General features: G+C 39.3%; 1 protein-coding gene across 1 annotated transcript in view; it reads right to left on the bottom strand.

Moving 5' to 3' along the window:
• GABBR2 (gamma-aminobutyric acid type B receptor subunit 2) overlaps positions 1 to 19,349 on the bottom strand; it is an 813,006-nt gene that overhangs the window by 630,023 nt on the left and 163,634 nt on the right. The window contains exon 2 of the mRNA XM_074945100.1: positions 6,174 to 6,311. Coding sequence (XP_074801201.1) covers positions 6,174 to 6,311 — 138 coding nt within the window. The remainder of the gene's footprint in view (positions 1 to 6,173; positions 6,312 to 19,349) is intronic.

Below are 19,349 nucleotides of genomic sequence, written 5' to 3'. Positions count from 1 at the left end.
AAGGGAACAAGTTGAGACATTGGGGTAAGAGAGAGACGAAGTCATGTTTTAGCTCCTCCAATGCTCAGAACACTGGGGACCAAAACAGCTCTGACACAGTTTGGAGAAGACAAGGGATTGGCTAGAATATTCAGCACTCTGACTCTCCTTCATCACACCCACTCCTCTTCCTCCTACACCCCTATACAGCAGGGGCAGATTTCATAGGGCCCTATAAGAGGAGAATCCTCAGCTGTTTGTACTGGGAAAGTTGTCAGTTGTTTTGTGCGGCCTCTGATGTACAAAGCAGCTGGAACCAGAGTTATCTTTCCAAATAACCTGATGCCACATTTATTTGTTTAAACCATGGTTGACAAATTGTTTTGCAAAATAATAATTTTGAACAAAAGTTATTCTGACAAACTTATTTTTACCAAAAAGCTGAGTTCTTTGCAAAATTAAATTCAAACATAACAGTAAAATCTTTATTATGTTCAGTGTCTAATAATTACTATTTTGCAGGCAAGCTTTCACATAGATCAATATATATTGACTACAGTGGCTTGCACTATGGGGATTCTGCATATCACAGTCCTAAATTTAGGGTCCAAAAAATAAGAGTGAAATGGTCCATTTCAAGGTGGTTCCTAAAGTCATTGAGAAGACATAAATCATGATGGCAAAGTCTACAGTGGAAGGAAAAGGTTGCAATCATATATAAATGAAAAAGCTGTCCAGTGTAGAGAAGACTTGCCCAACATTACCCTCTTAAACCTCTCAGAGAGATAAGAATGAAGGCACTTAGGTATATCTTTAACACTTCATGACTAATGTATCAAAGGCAACTAATAGATCTCATACTACTAATAGGAATATTTTCTCTTCATTCATCATTAGAAGATCAGAGCCACAAGAGCAGTTTCTGTGCCATATCCAAGTCATTACCTAGATTGACAAAGACTAAGAAAATCTCAGGCATCCAAACACTGTAAGTTATATGACTGCAAACCTTTTCAAACATCGTGAGCCCAAAGGAAAATAAAGACTCATGACCTTTACCAATCAGGAAGAACATGTGTCCAGAGCACAGACTGCATGATGAAGTTCACCCGACCACTTAGAGAGCATCACTGGCTGAAACTCAAATAGAGATAATGTAGCATTTGTCTCCTCTAGACAACACAGTGTTTCCACAGATCCCGAAAGCTTAGTCTGAATCTGGGTGATTTTCTCCACAAGATAACCAGCAATATGCTTGTAACAGGAGGTATTCAAATCAGACCATTCACCAACCAATACAGGACCAGAAATAAATCTACTGATCAAGATTTGGCAGATGCTATGGTAGAGGCAAAAAACCTCTTTCGTCTGCACAGCTACAGCATATGAGTGATTAAATAGCTTTAAGACATATTCAGTCAATCATCCTGACACTTTATCTACCAAGGCTCTAGCAGTCTTCCCTCCCATTTCAGTTGTTGCAGGCCATCTTTAAACCCGCATGAGTTGTGAGGCAGAAGCGCAGGAAGTTGTCTCTTTTTAAGTGGTCAGGAATGAGCACACTTGAATTTTCAGTCGTGCAAAAATTCAAGTCCTTTTAAATAATGGATAAAATGCAACTGATAAAATGCAACATAATATTTTCCAATGTATTTTTATTGTTGTTTACCTCTCAATTTATCTATGAAATATATGCCTTTTGCAGTATGTTCTACCAAGATTTGGCTGCATTTTGGTGGTGGGTGAAATTATTATTATATAGTTTGTAATTCTGCAGCCTATTTTGAGATTTGTAAAAGGTACTATCTAAAATGGATATGTCACTGGATGTTTCTGGGGATAATTTTTAAAAAGATAGTAAGAGAGAGAAAGAAAGATCATGGGTACGGGAAGGAGAAGAGCCAGCAAGTAAGGGGAAAAGAAGAACAGTAAGAAAGAAAAGGACATAAAGGGGCAGAGGGAGGGAGAATCATAGAATCGTAGGACTGGAAGGGACCTCAAGCATCTTCTAGTCCAGGCCCCTGAACTCAAGGCAGGACCATGCATTATCTGGACCGGGGTGGGCAAACTTTTTGGCCTGAGGGCCACACAGGGGTTCCAAAACTGTATGGAGGGCTGGGTAGGGAAGGCGGTGCCTCCCCAAACAGCCTGGCCCCTGCCCCCATCCGCCCCCTCCCACTTCCCGCCCCGTGACTGCCCCCCTCGCAACTCCCAACCCATCCAATCTCCCCCCCCCCAGCTCCTTGTCCCTTGACCGCCCCTTCCCGGAACGCTTGCCCCTAACTGCCCCTCCTGGACCCCACCTCCTATCCAACCTCCCTCTCCCCCCCGCTCCTTGTCTCCTCACTGCCCCGACCCCTATTCATACCACCACCCTGACAGGCCCCCTGGGACTCCCACTCCTATCCAACCCCCCATTCCCCATCCCCTGACCGTCCCCCTCAGAACCTCTGTCCCATCCAACTGCCCCCTGCTCCCTGTCCCCTGACTTCCCCCCACTCCCGACCCCCTTACCATGCTGCTCAGAGCAGCAGGACTAGCAGCCGTGCCACATGGCTGGAGCCAGACACGCCACCACGCTGCGTGGCAGGACCTCGCAGCCCCACTTCCCAGAGCGCTGTGAGGGAGGAGGGACAGCAGGAGAGTGGCCGGGGGCTAGCCTCCCCAGCCAGGAGCTCAAGGGCCAGGCAGGACGGTCCCGTGGGCCGGATGTGGCCTGCGGGCCGTAGTTTGCCCACCTCTGATTTAGACAGTCCCTGATAGGTATTTGTCTCATTTGCTTTTAAAAATCTCTGGAGACAGAGATTTCACAACCTCCCTAGGCAATTTATTCCAGTGCTTAACCACCCTGACAGTTAGGAAGTTTTTCCTAATGTCCAGCCTAAACCATCCTTGCTGCAATTGAAGCCCATTGCTTTTGGTCCTATCCTCAAAGGTTAAAGAGAGCAATTTGACCTAGTTTCCACTTTTTGTAGGACTCTTATTTCAGTTCCAGATCATTGGAGATCTCCTGGTTAAGCCAGAGTGGTCTCTTGCCATACTTCCTATCTTTCCTAAGCAGTGGGATTGTTTGCTCTTGTGCCTTTAATGTTTCTTTGAAAAACTGCCAACTCTCTTGAACTGTTTTTCCCCTTAGAATTGCTTCCCAAGGGATCTTACCTACCATCTCTCTGACTTTGCTAAAGTCTGCCTTCTTGAGAAGAAAAAATGCAACAACAGTTTCAAAACGGTGTGAAAAATATGACCTAAAATAAGAAAGCAAGAGTGGAGTGAAGAAGTCAGGATGTGGAAAGAATTAATAATAAATTCACGGAAGGCAGGGTACAATCCATTTTCTTAAAATTCATTATTTAGAAAGTTCATTAATAATGCTGCAACTCAATAAATAATAAACATTGTGTGACTGTTTTATTCCCTTATATTTCATGGGTGTGGGTGATTTGGAGGATGTTTTGGCGGGAGGGGAAGAGAGGGACAGCTTTGGAAGCATGGTGGCAGAAGTATTTTTCACTTGGTCTAGAAAGCTTTGGGGAAAATATCAAGCTGAGAGTAGGAGAGCTATCCCTATCTTTGATAACAAATGGAAGGATGTTTAAGCAACTACTCTACTTCTCTGATCTCTATTTTCTTCTTCTCTACTCCACCCACTGCTTCAGGAGTGTCCTGCACTAAAGCATCTCTTTTATGGAGAAAAGCCATCACTTCAGCCAGCCAGAGGGGGTCAGTGTAAATCAAATCAGTACGTACTGTGGCCTAAATATGCTGCCTCTGTGGCTTTCACAGGAAAAGACTGATGGGGGTTAGGGAGCCAAATTCAGATTCTTTTCCTTGCAGTGTAATGCCAGGTCTGCCTACTGCCAGTAGTTATATGTATAGAAATTGTTTTCCCTCCTCTTCCTCTTCTTGGCTTCATCTAAATTACTACTACTACATCATCCACATTACTTTCTATGATTCTCTGTTAGTGTCCATTGTCACACCTTTAAGTGAAACCGCTGACATTTTTTGGGATGGTAGTTTTGAGTCTTCAGTGATGCTGTATGCTATTCATATAATAGAATATCAGGGTTGGAAGGGACCTCAGGAGGTCATCTAGTCCAACCCCCTGCTCAAAGCAGGACCAATCCCCAATTTTTGCCCCAGATCCCTAAATGGCCCCCTCAAGGATTGAGCTCACAACCCTGTGTTTAGCGGCCAATGCTCAAACCACTGAGCTATCCCTCCCCCACAAGATCTGTATAATTGTTGCTGCTGAAGTTAAGTTTTAAATCAAGGATACTAGTTAAACAAATTGCAACCTTGTGAACAGAAGGATTTGCGTTTATCCACCCATCAGACTTATTCACCAATAATACCCACTGTATGGCAGTACAGTCTAGCAAACATTATTACTTTTTTGCAAGCCATATCTAAATTTGTATTCATTACTCCCACACCACCCATTATACTTCATGAAATCCCCACCCAACCCTGCTCTCATTTATGTTCTTTCATCATTTAGTCATTGGGAATGTCACATTTTCCACTGCTATGCCCTCTTCCCCCAGGATACCCTACTATTTTCGTCATCATACAAGCTACCTAAGCTTAGAAGAACACAACTCCAGCCAAGGTATAGTGGAGGAATAAAAATAAAATCTTTTCTTGACAACCATACCTTCTGGGGGGTTCTGTGAAAGATCCTTCGTAAAAAGTATCAGAAAATCCTTTGCAAAGAGTCACTCTTAAAATACAGAGAAAATGAAACTGTTTAGGGGACATTTAAAGAGAAACTGAATGATTTGTGGGGAGGGATAAAATTTTAGACTAATACTGGTAGGACAACTCAAGTGAAAAAACAACTTTCAACTCTGAAGAGTTACAGGGAAGGAACAGAGTGCATTTAGTTGGTGTAAAGTTTGCCCTTGAATCTTCATAGTGCTGCCTCACGCTGAGTAATATGAAGCTAAGTCTCCCTTCTCTGCACCTTCACCCCCACTATGTCCCCTTCACTACCTTAATTCTGCCCCTTGTGTCTCCATCCTGTGCACTGAATTAGGTAAGGTTCCTGTGTAAAAAAAATTACTTACAGAACTTAAGTAATTGTTATACATTTATAACATGCAATTTTTATACACTTGCCCTGGGATAGCATGAAAGGCATATTTTATCGATCACTATTCAGTCATTTATCCACTTCCAAACCAAACTTGAAAATGACCTCTTTGAGCTTCTCCCATCACTGATAGCTTATTGGTTACACACTGGTCATATACGCGGTATGTAGAACTCAGAAGCCTTCCTACAACCAGTTCCAAATCATTCACATTTGAGGGATAAGCCAGGGAGGATCCCAAATGACATCCCCAGGTTGGTTGGCTAGTTTGCATGGTCCACTGTAAATATGGAGATTCTGAGCCAGAAGACAAGGATTTCCTCATTAGGCCTTGGGGCCATGAGGCATCTCATGCTGCTCTTTACTGGTCTTATCTGGATGACTGTTTTAAAGATCAGTATTAATAAATCCTATGATTCCTCAGGGGAGGGAAAATTCCCACAAAGTGGGACCTTTGAGAATGACAGAGAAGGGAACAGCTGGGCATAGACGTGATGTATGGGCCAAATACTGAGGTCCTTATTTAGTTTTTACTAAAAAGGTATTAATTTCAATTTCTTTTGAAGTCAGTGTGAGTTTGCTTGAATAATGACTATGAAAAAAACTGAGTGAAGACATCAGGATATGTTGATTCAAAGCCTGCTGAAGTCAAAGGGAGTCTTTCTATTCACTTTATTGGGCTTTTAGATCAGGCACTGGATTAGCACACCAGGTTGCTTGAATGATCTCTGTATTCCATTAATCTCACAATTTCAGGCATATATCCCATAAAATGTAAATAACTATCTGCCAAGGCAAACCAAGTAAACAAAATACTTTTAATTTCTAATCACAAATGTTCTGAACAGCTTTAATATATTTTTGAAGCCTCAACATACCAATCCCTGAAAGTGTTAAATTAAAGTTTTAAATTAGTATTTGAAATGATTGTCCTTTTTATATATAACCTCATTGATCTTCAAAGTTATTGTATAGTTATTCACATTTAACATTTTGCAAAGCATTAATCAAAACTTTTAACAGGTATTAATTTTCCAAAAATTTCTTTAAAGAATTTGAAGATAGTCAGTAGTCAAATATATTATATGTCATGACTTACCTGAACTAAATTCCATCCTTTTAGGGATTCAGCAATGATAGAAGTGACTGTTGCACATACTCCACCAAAAACCATCAGATGATTAGGTCCATATTTTATTGCATCATAGAAGGCTTTGAGTCCTTTTGCATTGTCACACTGGAAAAAAAGAATTATTTCTTGAATAGAAATCGCTGACAATATGGACCATCACAGATAACAATACTGACTTAGCAACAAACTATTGAACAGACAAAATATTCAGACATTGAATTGACTGGGTTTGATTTCTTAGTACCCAAACTTGCAAAGTGCTGTGCACCCTGAGCTTTGGACTTCCTGAACACAAGGATTCTCAATGTACCCAGCCTCTGTACTGGAGGCAAAAGCTTATAGGAAGAAGCTTCATGCATCATTTAACTCCCTTGTGCCCACTCTGCCAGAGTTTCGACAGCTAAAATATTAGCCATTAACATCTGTGATGGAGAACGAAGCAGCAGTGACAAAGAACAAGTACTGATGTTTAAAAATGTTAATAGAATCATTTTGCTACTCATAGCTAGATTTTCTCTAGTATGTTAATACTTGACATGACAGATTTGCCAAAGAATATATTTTATGCACTGGCATCTGTTGTGAAAGTTACATCCATGTCAAAGCATGCAAATAACATTGTTTTGTATGAAAAAAATATAAAACCTCTATATTTTATGCATATATACATATAATATATAATAAAACAATACTTTTAAGTAACAGGGACACAAATTGGTCAAAACATCAAGAAAGTGTAATTTTAAAATCCTATGACTATAAACAATTGGATTACTTCCTTCTTTTAAATTATAAAGAGCTCTACTGTAGTTTGAAAGTAAGCTCAAAAAATGAAGTCTGAAGAACAATTCTAGTCGAAGTTGCAAGGGATGTGACTATCAGACTTATGCTGGAACAGCCTCAACTTCTCTATAATATCTCATATAGTAGCAGCTTGATATTTCATGTTGTAGAAGAATGTTAGTAGAACATATGCCTGAAATCAAGAATTCTGTTTCCAGACATTAATAGGAGCAGATACAGATTAGATTTCTGTCAGGCTATATGGTGGCTAATGGGGCCAACAGATTCTTTTTTCTAGTTCTCCCCTTTTTTTCCTAGGAAGTCCTCTTTAAATATAATCCTTACAAAACCATGGTACAACAGCCTCCAATATTTAATTATAACAATTCATTTGTTCACATGTATTCATATATTGTTGATATAACATTTACTGTCATCCTATTTTAAATAGAGTATTGTGTTGCTCTTTGTTAAAAGAAAACAGATTTCTACTAAGACGTTTGCAAGCATATATTAATCTTCTTACAGATTTCATATTTTAAAAGAAAAATATGGTTCTATTTCCATTTGGGGCAGAATTATTCTTCTTACTCTTATCAAAGGATACAATTTTGCACTTAATGCATTTTTATTGCATGATACAGTACAAATGGACTCTTCTCTCTCCCCATTATGTCAGATGTTTTCCATAAAACTTGTTCAGCTTGGCACAGACTTATCAATTTGATGGACTGCTGATAAACTCAAACAATGTAGGAGTTAACTATGCGATTACTGGATTGAGGAATGTCTCCAAATTGAAGTAGCAGTTTATCCTGAGCAGAACTTCAATGACACTCTACAACTAGGTCAAGTTCTAAAATATTTCAACGTACTCTACTCTTGGCATGAAAGATTTATACCTCACCAGTCCAGGTTGTAGGTCCAATTATCCATTTCCCATGATACCAACTTCAAGTTATTTGATGCAACTGCTGATTTTTGTGGATATTTAGTGGTATTTGGTATTTCACAGAATAACGGTGTTTATGGAAAGTGCGAACCAGAATGTGGAAGAAGGAGAAAAGTCAATTTTAAATAAATACTTGGGAGGTGTGGCCAATAAAATATAGTACATATAAAAGGAACAGAGGAACAAAAAAACCTTACTCCACAAATGTAAGATCTACAGGCATGTTTAAAAATAAAATCTTCAAAGTACCATGACTCATGCTGACGTTCACCACTCAGTTACCTCACATTTTCTTGCATCTTATTTCTCATCCTTTCCTTAAATATTAACTATCTACAGCCTGATCCTGCTAATGAATCCGCCCGCATAGAGCCTCAGTAAAATGGATGGGACTCCACTCAGACTTGAGGGTCCAAGTGGGGAGATCCTTTAGAAGGTTCAGGAGTTTATATTGTAAGTTCTTCATGGCAGGAACTGTGTTTTATTTATTTTATACTTTTATATTTAAAAAAACAAAAATAAACCTACCCAAAAGATCTAGGCATCCTGACAATTCAATTATCAATATAATATTCCCAGCAGCATTAAAAAACAAACATTCACAGAGGACCAACTTTACTTGAGCACTTAGCCAAAAAACTACAAAAGGCTCCTTCTCACCCAGTCCTCTCCCAGAACCCTATCAAATGGATGGCTCTTTCAGAATTTCTAGAGGTTCCCCAAATATGGGATATTTTGGATCAAGATGGTGGTGGCACTGGTGAGTCCTGGAACTCCCATGTGAACTCCCAGCAGCTCCATCTCTGAAAGGAGATTTAATTTGAGCATCTCCAGTGTCCACACCTGGGGCAATATGTCACAGGGAGAGAAGTGTACTCTCCCAGTAGTCACTTCCCAGGTTATTTAATGCTTTCCAAGTCATAACCAACAACTTAAGCTCCATTTGGAGACCGATATGCACCCAGTGCAGATCCCAGAGTACTAATGGTACATCCACCCAGCGAGATGCCCAGTCAATAAGTGAATTGGTGCTTTCTGCACCATTTCAGTTGCCCTGATTATAATAAGTGGTCCAATGTAGAGCACATTACAATAATCTATTCATGAGCTGCCAACAGTTTGGATACTAGTAGCAAGATCCACATATCACAAAGGAGGCTGCAAACTCCAGGCTAGATACAGACAGCAGAAAACTGACTAGTTTACTTCTGTGTTATGATCATCCAACAACAGCTGGAGGGACAGAATCACATCTAAATTACAAAGCCCAGTGACAGAAGCACTTCCTCAATTAAAGGAACTGATGTTATTTCTTCTATCTCCTCTAGTTACCTCACCCAACCACTCATCACCATCTCAGTATTGCTGGTTTGAGCTTGAGCCAGCTCCATACTGCAACTAGACATTGACTGAGGCATTGAATGAGACTATGTGAGTTATATGAGAGACACAAAGCTGGGTGTCATCAGCATACTAAAAACACTAGACTCCATGTCCCCCCCCTCGTAACAGCCCCATATACACATCGCACAGGAGAGGAGACAGAATGATGCCCCTGGCACTTGAGAGCTCTATGGAAAGAAGAACAGCTACCAGTGAGATCTCTTCAAGAGAAAAGAACAAAGCCAAGAAAAAGCAGGTCTGTCCACTCCTGCCAGGTCCTGTAGACAAGTCAACATCACTTTGTGATCAAAGGCAGGGGACAGACTAATAATACCTGCAAGAACACATAATTCTCATCTATTGCCTGATCATCAACCAACACAACCAATGTAGTTTCAATGCCAAAGCCAGGTCTACATCCAGTAAGACAAGAGTTAAGGAAATCAGAGGCATTTAGATATTGTGACAGTAGTCTCACCACAATCTTACTCCGGAAGGGAAGGTGTGATACTAAGCAACAACAGGCCCAATTTTTACTGCTTATAAAGTATCTAAGATGCCCTTATTAATAATAAATTATGGAACATTATCAGGTTAAAATTCACACTGATGAATTTCAGAGGTACTGATCATCTGAAGCTCCCTTTCTAATCAGTCTTAAATGACAATGCTTGGCACCTTTGAAATCAAGCCTCATACATTTTACAAAATAAATAAATAGAATAAAATAATCTTGCATTGTTAATAACTGTGGATTATACAAATGGAAAGAAGTTCTAAAACTTAAATGTTTTTCCACCATTTTTACTTTTTGTTATCTTTTTTTCCCTCTCACGCTGTACAGGTGATGAAAACAGAAGTCAATATCACATTTGTTTACAGTTTGTTTCTAATCAGTTTCACTTTCTGGTTATAACACATTAGCATCCAGAACTAGAGGCCACTCAGCATGTTAGATAAAGTTTCCACTTTCTTCTCACAGAAGGACAGAATAACTTGTGTCCTGGAAAATTTTTTGTTTAACATTTCTTATTTCAGTTTCCCTAACGGGATGCTCAGCCATAACCACACCTCAGTCTGATTAATTTCCCACTGCTACTAGATTAAACAAAGAGTAAAAGTGACCCCACCCCGCCCCCATCTGCATCTGACTGGGATCCTTCCTCCTGGATCTGAAGATTGCTATCATGATTCATCACTTTTGTCACTTCTTGTCTGAAGTCCAGATTTTTAGAGGTATTTAGAGTTATTTGACTTAGCATTGCTAAACCCATTGACTCTCAGTGATATTTAAGCTCCTAAACACTCAAGTCACTTTTGAAAATGGAACCAAGGCATCTCAGTCTCTTAGAGGATGATATTTACAGGTGTTTATCCACCTAAAGATGTAGCTAGGCACCTAGTGGGGTGCCTAGCTCCCATAGAAATCAAATAACTATGAAGAGCCTCTTGCCCCCTCCCCCAATAAAACAAAATAATTTTAAAAAATTGTTTCAGGTTGAACCAAAAAACATTTTCTGGATTTGTTGGCAAATAAAAAAAAATTGAACAATTTTGTTTCGGGTCATATCTAGACTCCTCCTTTCCAAGTGAGTGACCTAATCACTAGGCTATTGTCTGGTCTAGGGTGGGTCTCTCTCAATCAATCCTCTTGAATTTATGCTCCAATTAATATGTAATTACTTACACAAAATGGAACAGCTTTGACAGAAGAAACTGAGAGAGACCTACCACAGAGTACCCTTTTGCCTAGTGGTTATGTCACTCACCTAAAAGCAGTAAGTCACATGTTCTAGTCCCTGGGTTTCCGGTGTCACAAGTGAAAGCCCTTACCACTGGGCTACTGGGTGTTGGGCACCACCACCTCAGTTTTCTAACTGGTCCCTATATCCCCTTGTTAATCTAGTCCAAACAAATCAAAATGTTGCCTTTTGATAATGTCAATCATTTGTACAGAAATTTCTGAAATTATTTCTTTTTGCTTTGATCAAGAAGAAATTCACCAAAATTGACATGAATTTGTGAAATGTTGACATAAGGCCATAAAATAAGAATGGACGTAGTGGGTCTGACCAACTGTCCATCTAAGCCAGCGTCCTGTCTTCCGACAATTGCTTCAGAGGGAATGAACTTAATGGCAATTTACTGAATGATCCATCTCCTGTCTTCCAGTCCCAGCTTCTGTCAGTCAGAGGTTTTGAAACACCCAGAGCATGAGGTTACATCCCTGACCATCACTGATGGATCTATCTTCCATTAACTTATCTTATTATTTTCTGAACCCACTCATACTTTTGATCTTAACAACAACCCCTGTCAATGAGTTCTACAGGTTGACTATGCATGATGTGAACAAGTATTTCCTTATGTTTGTTTTAAACCTGCTGCCTATTAATTTCACTGGGCGACCCCGGGTTCTTGTGTTATGTGAAGGGATAAATAATTCTTCCTTATTCACTTTCTCCACACCATTTGTGGTTTTATCGACCTCTATCATACCCCCTCTTAGCCATCACTTTTCTATGTGAACAGTCCCCGTCTTTTTAATCTCTCCTCATATGGAAGCTGTTCCATACCCTTAATCATTTTTGTTGCTCTTCTCTATATTTTTTTCCAATTCTAATATATCGTTTTGAGATGGAGCAACCAGAATTGCATGCAGTATTCAAGGTGTGGACATACCATGGATATATATAATGACATTATGATATTTTCTGTCTTATTATCTATCCCTTTCCTAATGATATCTTAGCTTCTGTGAGGTTTTTTTTACTGCTGCTGCACACTGAGCAGATGTTTTCAGAAAACTATACATGATGATTCCACAATGATCTCTTTCTTGAGTGGTAACAGCTAACTTAGATCTTATTCTTTTGTATGTATAGTTGGGATTATGTTTTGTAATATGCATTACTTTGCATTTATCAACACTGAATTTCATCTGCCATTTTCTTGCCTAGTCACCCAGTTTTATGTGTTCCCTTTGTAATTCGTCATAGTCTGCTTTGGACTTAACTATCTTAAATAATTTTGTATTATCTACAAACTTTGCCACCTCATTGTTTGCCCCTTTTTCCAGATCACTTTTCAATATCTTGAACAGCACTGGTTCCACTAGAGATCCTTAGGGGACCCCAATATTTACCTCTCTCCATAATGAAAAGTGATCATTAATTCCTACCCTTTGTTTCCTATCTTTTAATCAGTTACTGATCCATCAAAGGACTTTCTCTCTTATCCCATAACTCCTTACTTTGTTTAAGAGCCTTTAGTGAGGGACATTGTCAAAGGCTTTCTGAAAGTCCAAGTATATTACCTCCACTGGATCACCCCCTCCATGTTTGCTGACACCCTCAAAGAATTCTACTATACTGGTGAGGCATGATTTCCCAAAAGCTGTGTTGACTCTTCCCCAACCTATTGTGTTCATCTATGTGTCTGATCATTCTATTCTTTACTATAGTTTTAACCTATGTGCCTGATACTAAACTTAGGCTAACTGCCTGCAATTGCCACTGGTGCCTTTTTTGAAAATCGGCATTGCATTAGCTCTCTGCCAGTCATCTGGTACTGAAGCTGATTTAAGCGATAGGTTACTTACCAAAATTAGTAGTTCTGCAATTTCATATCTGTGTTCTGTCAAAACTCTTGGGTGAATACCAGTTGGTCCTGGAGATTTATTAATGTCAAATTTATCAATTTGTTCAAAAACAAATCTAATGACACCTCAATATGAGACAGTTCCTCAGATTTGTCATCTAAAAAGAATGGCTCAGGTGTGGGAATCTCCCTCACATCCTCTGCAGTGATGATTGATGCAAAAGAATTCATTTAGCTTCTCAGCAATGGCCTTGTGTTCCTTGAGTGCTCCTTTAGCACCATAATCGTTCAGTGGCCCCACTGACTGTTCGGCAGGTTTCCTGCTTCTGATGTACTTTAAAACTTTTTTGCTATTAGTTTTTATCTTTTGCTAGTTGCTCTGCCTAATTACATTTGTATACTTAATTTGTCAGAGTTTATATTATTTTCTATTTTGCTCAGTAGAATTTGACTTCCATTTTTTTACAGTATGGCTTTTTAGCTCTAACTACCTCTTTTACTTTGTTTTTTACACATGGTAGCATTTTTTTGGTCCTCGTATTGTTTCGTTTTCATTTTTAATTTGGGTGGACATATAGTTTGAGCCTCTATTATGGTGTTTTTAAAGTTTCCATGCAGTTTGCAGGCATTTCACTCTTGCTCTCATTTCACTCCTTTTAATTTCCATTTAACTAGCCTCTGCATTTTTGTGTAGTTCTCCTTTTTGAAGTAAATGCTAGCATGCTGGGTTTCTTTGGTATTTCCCCCTGCATGAGGATGTTCAATTTAGTTACTTTATGGTTGCTATTACCAAGCAGTTAAACTATATTCATCTCTTGGACCAGATCCTGTGAGCCACTTAGGACTAAATCAAGAATCGCCATTCCCCTTGTGGATTCCAGGATTAGATGCTCCAAGAAGCAGTCATTAATGATGTCTAGAAATTTTACTTCTGCGTTCCATCCTGAGGTGACATGTTGCTAGTTAATATGGGGATAACTGAAATCCCCCATTATTATTGGGTTTTCTGTTTTTGTGACCTCTCAAATCTCCCAGAGCATTTCACAGTCATCATCACTGTCCCGGTCAGGTGGTCAGTATTATATCCCTACTGATTTACTCTTATTATTCAAGCATGGAATTTCCATCCGTAGATAGTCTATGGTGCTGCTTGATTCATTAAGATTTTTACTGTATTTCATTCTATGTTTTCTTTCAAATATACTGCCCCCTCCACTACCACAGTGCAACCTAACTCTGTCATTCCTATATATTTTGTACTCTGGCATTACCGTGTCCCATTGGTTGTCATTGTTCCACCAAGGTCCTGCAATACCTATTATATCAATAGCCTTATTTAATACCAGGCATTCAAGTTCTTCCGAGTATTTACACTTCTTGAATTTGAATACAAGAACTTATAAAATTTGTCAATATTTAGTTGTCTGTCTGCATGGGATGTAATTGAATGGGACTTGTTTTCATTTGACTGTTTCTCTTCAGTTCCCACCTGTACTTTATTAGCTTTTATCCTTGTCTCTTTACTAGGGTATAGAGTATCCCCTTTATTACCTCCTCCCCTAAGGGATATGTCTGTCCAAACCGTGTGCTCCTCTGCACCTGTTGGCTTTTCCCCAGTCCTTAGTTCAAAAACTCCTCTATGACTTTTTTAATTTTACATGCCAGCAACCTGGTTTCATTTTGATGTAGGTGGAGCCCATCCTTCCTGTATAGGCTCCTGCTTTCCCAAAAGGTTCTCCAGTTCCTAATAAACCTAAATCCCTCCTCTGAGCACCATCGTCTCATCCAGGCATTGAGACCCTACAGTTTTGCCTGTCTAACTGGCCTTTCACATGGAACTGAGAACATTTTAGAGAATGCTACCATGGAGGTCCTGGACTCTAATCTCTTACCTAGCATCCTAAATTTGGCCTCCAGGACACTTCTCCTACTTTCCCCATGTCATTGGTACCTACATGATACAACCACTTGCTCCTTCCCAGCCCTGCATATAAGCCTGTCTAGATGTCTCAAGATGTCTTCAGCCTTCACACCCAGCAGGCAGTTCTCCATACTGTTCTCCCAGTCATCACAAACTCAACTATCTATATGTCTAATAATTGCACTCCTCATTACTATTACCTGTCTCTTCCTAATAACTGGGTTCCCTCCTCCAGAGCAGTATCCTCAGTGCAGGACTATACCATGACATCATCCGAAAGGAGGGTCCTAACGATGGGATCATTTCCCTCTGCTCCAGGTTGATGTTCTCCTTTCTGAAGACTTTTGTCCTCCTGAATAGCACAGAGGCTGTCAGACTGGGGGTGGGATTGCTCTATCATATCCTGGAAAGTCTCATTTATGTACCTCTCTATCACCCTTAGCTCCTCCAGTTTAGCCACTCTAGTCTCAAGAGCCCATACTCAGTCTCTGATGGCCATGAGCTGCTTGCACTGAATACACACATATGCCCACAAGGCAGGTAATCCTACATGCTGCATTTAGTGCAATAAATTGGATATCCCCCCACCCTGCTGCTAGACATCTGCCTGCATTATTGTTACTCTTGTAGGGTTTGTTTGTTTGTTTGTTTGTTTGTTTTGGTGGTGGTGGTAGTGGTGGTTTTTGTTCAGGGTTTTTTAAATTGGCCTAAGTCTAGGAAATGTTTGTTATGTGTATCTGGCTCGCATGCTCCCTCTCTAAGCTCCCTCCCAAAACTGACATTGTGGCTGACATTGTTTTGATCTTTTCCCCAGATAGTTTAGCTGCCCATGCTATTTGGAGGCATTACTCCAGAGTTAGATTGATTTCTCTCAGTAATCACACCTTTAGATTTAAATCATATGTCCCACAAAAAATCCTACCTCTGATTAAGGAATATTTTATATTTTTAAAATTACATGTGGATGCCGGAGTTCTCAGCTCAGTAACACTAGTATCTATTCTCTCTTCTGCTTCTTGATTTTAGGTAAAAAAAAAAATCTCACTACTGTCTTACTCTTCTTGGGGTCGCACTACTCAGACGCTTTTTATCAGATGTTCAAATATTTCAGGTATTATCCATGGCAAAGTGTCTCACTCTCTTCTCGTCTCTTTTCCCCAAATTAAATAGAAAACCACTTTAAATTAATTTTCTCATCTTTATCCCCCGGTCAGCTCTATATACAGCCTAATTTCTTTCTTCTACTGATTCCATGACTGTGCAAGGTTTTTTGGTTTTGTTTTATTGGTCTGGTATTCCAACTTTACTCATGGCCTGAGTACCTCCATACGATGTGTTTCATCCGTTTATAGGTGCTGCCTTTTCTTCATGCTAGTCACACCCCCTTCTTTTTTACACATCTCAGACTGACCACTGCCACCATGAGAGGACTCCATTCTTATTAAACTAAAAATAGGCTTTTTATTAAAAGAACTATTTATGGAGCTGTTCTAATTGCAGATTAACGTTCCTAGCCATCTGCACAAAGATGGACTTCCTGGTATCGCCTCCAAATTCTTCCAGGTTGCTACACTGTTCACTAGACCTCATGAAGAATAGGTTTATTTATGTGACAAGGTTGAATTTTTAAAAGAGGAAAATATTTCAGAACCAAAAACCCTCTCAGAGCTATTTAAAAAACAAAGAAAACATTTCATTTTTTCAAAGCCCTATTACTGAAAACAGAGTGCCTGAATTTCTTTAAACTTAAAATGTCTTGCTTGATTACAGTCCAAAGGTGCCCCATATCCCCATTTACAAAGATTAAAAGAGAAACAAAAATAGGGCTTTCAGCAGAATAGTTTATTGTCTGGAAGTTTCAAGCTACATCAAGTACAAGCAGCCACAGCCAAAGAAACAGTCACTCACCAGCCACACTCAGCTTTTTTAAAAGTCCATAGGTATGTCTACCCTGCAATTAGACACCTGTGGCTGACCTGTGCGAGCTGACTTGGGCTCACGGAGCTTGGGTTAAGGGGCCGTTTAACTGCAGTGTAAATGTTCACAAACACTGGGACTTTCCCACCTCGGAGCATCCAGGCTCCAGCCAGAGCCTGAAGCTTGACACTACAATTAAACAGCCCCTTAGCCTGAGCTCTGGGAGCATGAGTCAGCTGGCATGGAACAGCTGTGGGTTTTTAATTGCAGTGTAGACATACCCCATGTTACCTTTTTAAAAGGATTAAAATAGGCAGTTTCACATTTCCTCAGTATGTTGAGCAAGTAAAGGGTTCAACTGTTCCCCAAAATGACAAACAACCAGTGTATTTTCATTAGAATGAAAGCAAAACCATTCCCTTAAATCACAATACAAACTCTTACTAAACCCAGGTTCTCCCTACATAGCTGCTCTCGTTGATTGCTTCCAGCTGTTTCCTGCTTCGGTGGGATTATTCTTAGAAGAAGGCCCTTGCCTTCCAACCTGACAGCTCACAGCGTCCAGCTGAGTACAAGGTACATATTAACCATTATGCTTATGCTAAAATAAATAGAGCATTTCTACCATGAAATTGTTAGAAATAATTTATTTCTAATAAAACATTGAATTAGTCATTATTATTCAATAAGATAATGATAATATCTGTGGTATTCTTTACTAGTAATAAAGGCTTTTGAGATTCCTCCCGCACATCAATTGTGCTTTGGCATTTAATCAGCATCAAAAGGCATTGTTTCACACACTTGAACACCGTGATCACCTTCATTTAAATAAAATGATGCAGGTGAGGTACTGTTTTGCTGCTTCTTTCATTCTCAGAGAAAGTGATAGAATGTAGTAGACTTGCAGGGTATTGGATTATTATGACTCAAGTACAAATTGAGGTGCGAAGGAAAATAATTTTGGCAGGTTCAACTCAATCACTAGTGTCAGCTTGGTACGTGGCTCTTCTAGTGCTTTCATATTTCTTTTCATGCTCTTCAGTCTCATTGTTTATGTTTAATTTCCATAAATAACACTTCCTTTCAAATAGCATAACCGATCTTGTCATGTTGCATGAACCCCTACAGACTACATGAAATCTATCTTTCTTCATTCCTGTATTGATACCATTTTAGAATATTAGCCAAAAAGCCACAAAAAGAAGTTTCAAATTCAGCTGAGAGGTTTTCATATTTTAGCTCATTTAATATGCTGCTTTTTCTTTTCTTCATCTAGAGTGAGATTGCTATATAGGAGGTGACAAAGTGGGTACGGTAACGTAATTTATTGGACCAACTTCTGTTGGTGAGAGAGACAAGCTACAACTACACTGCATAAATAGGAGGTGATACATTTAAACTTTAATCTTTAAATTTTCAAAAATAATATATGCATAATCAAAATTATTTTTCCCTAATGCAGAATTACTTTAAAGTATTTAATTTTTTTATTCTTGAACTTTATGAGTGAATTATTTTGTGGAACTGTATTTTTAAAGGTTTATTATAACAATTATTCTTTCATTTTTATTTTATTTTCATTTTCATTTTTATTCTGTTATTGATTAGTAAATGTTTGTTTCTCTCTGCACAAGATGGTGATCCATTGTTGAGAACTGTGACCAGTACCTGAGGGTCACTAAATCCAATAAGGATGTATATTAGTATGTTAAATGCATGCCCTTAATGATGCTTTGGAATGATGTATATTTTATACACCTAAGCTATATTGTTGTACTATCTGATTCATTAATGTTCTCCACATTCAGTTTTAATAAAAGAAGTAATATCTTCCAGATAATTTTGTAGTTGAGGCACGCCAGAAATGTCATTGCTGAATTCTATTGACCACTATTTCAATCTTACTTCTTTTAGTACATTTAAAATTGAGATGCACAGACTGACACCCATCTGAGTACATGCTCAAGACAGCTGTTCAGTAAATAAAAGGAAGGAGTGAATTAAGATGAATGTAAAAAACAGAAAATCTAAATTAATAAATAACAACAATCAGACAACAGTTGTAGACTGAAAAAGGTAAAAGTGTACTGTCTTGTAACATTCCTGGGATGATTGACTACAGTATATGTCACAGGGTGGCTGGTCCCCCATATGTGACTAATCAGCTGCCTCCCAACTGAGACTGTGAGGTCAGGGATCAGGTGACAGCTTGAAGATCACGTGGTCCTCATAAAAACTAGCAAGAGCTCTGAGGTTTGGCACAGCTGCAGGGAGCAAAAAAGCTCCTATGGAAGTCAGTGGAAAGAGCCCATGCTAGATTCACAAAGGGATTTAGGTGCCCAAATCCAAAATTTAGAAACCCTCTTCAAAACCGTTGCCTAACCCTATAGATGCTTAAATTCGCTAGGTGCCTATGTTTTCACTGGTAAAGTCCCCTCAGCATCAAAATTTGGGTTGGCGGGTATGGACACAGCTAACAATTTCTGATGCTGCTGAGCTGCTTGGCACTTAACTCACATCTAAGCCCAATGGGATCCTCAAATGAGTTGGTCCCTTGCCTATCTTACCTGCAGGCCTGATCAGA

The sequence above is a fragment of the Natator depressus genome, chromosome 2 (genome assembly GCF_965152275.1).
Source record: "Natator depressus isolate rNatDep1 chromosome 2, rNatDep2.hap1, whole genome shotgun sequence".
NCBI classification, from domain to species: Eukaryota; Metazoa; Chordata; order Testudines; family Cheloniidae; genus Natator; species Natator depressus.
Note: the sequence above shows the minus strand (reverse complement) of the source record. Positions and strands in the feature narration are given on the sequence as shown.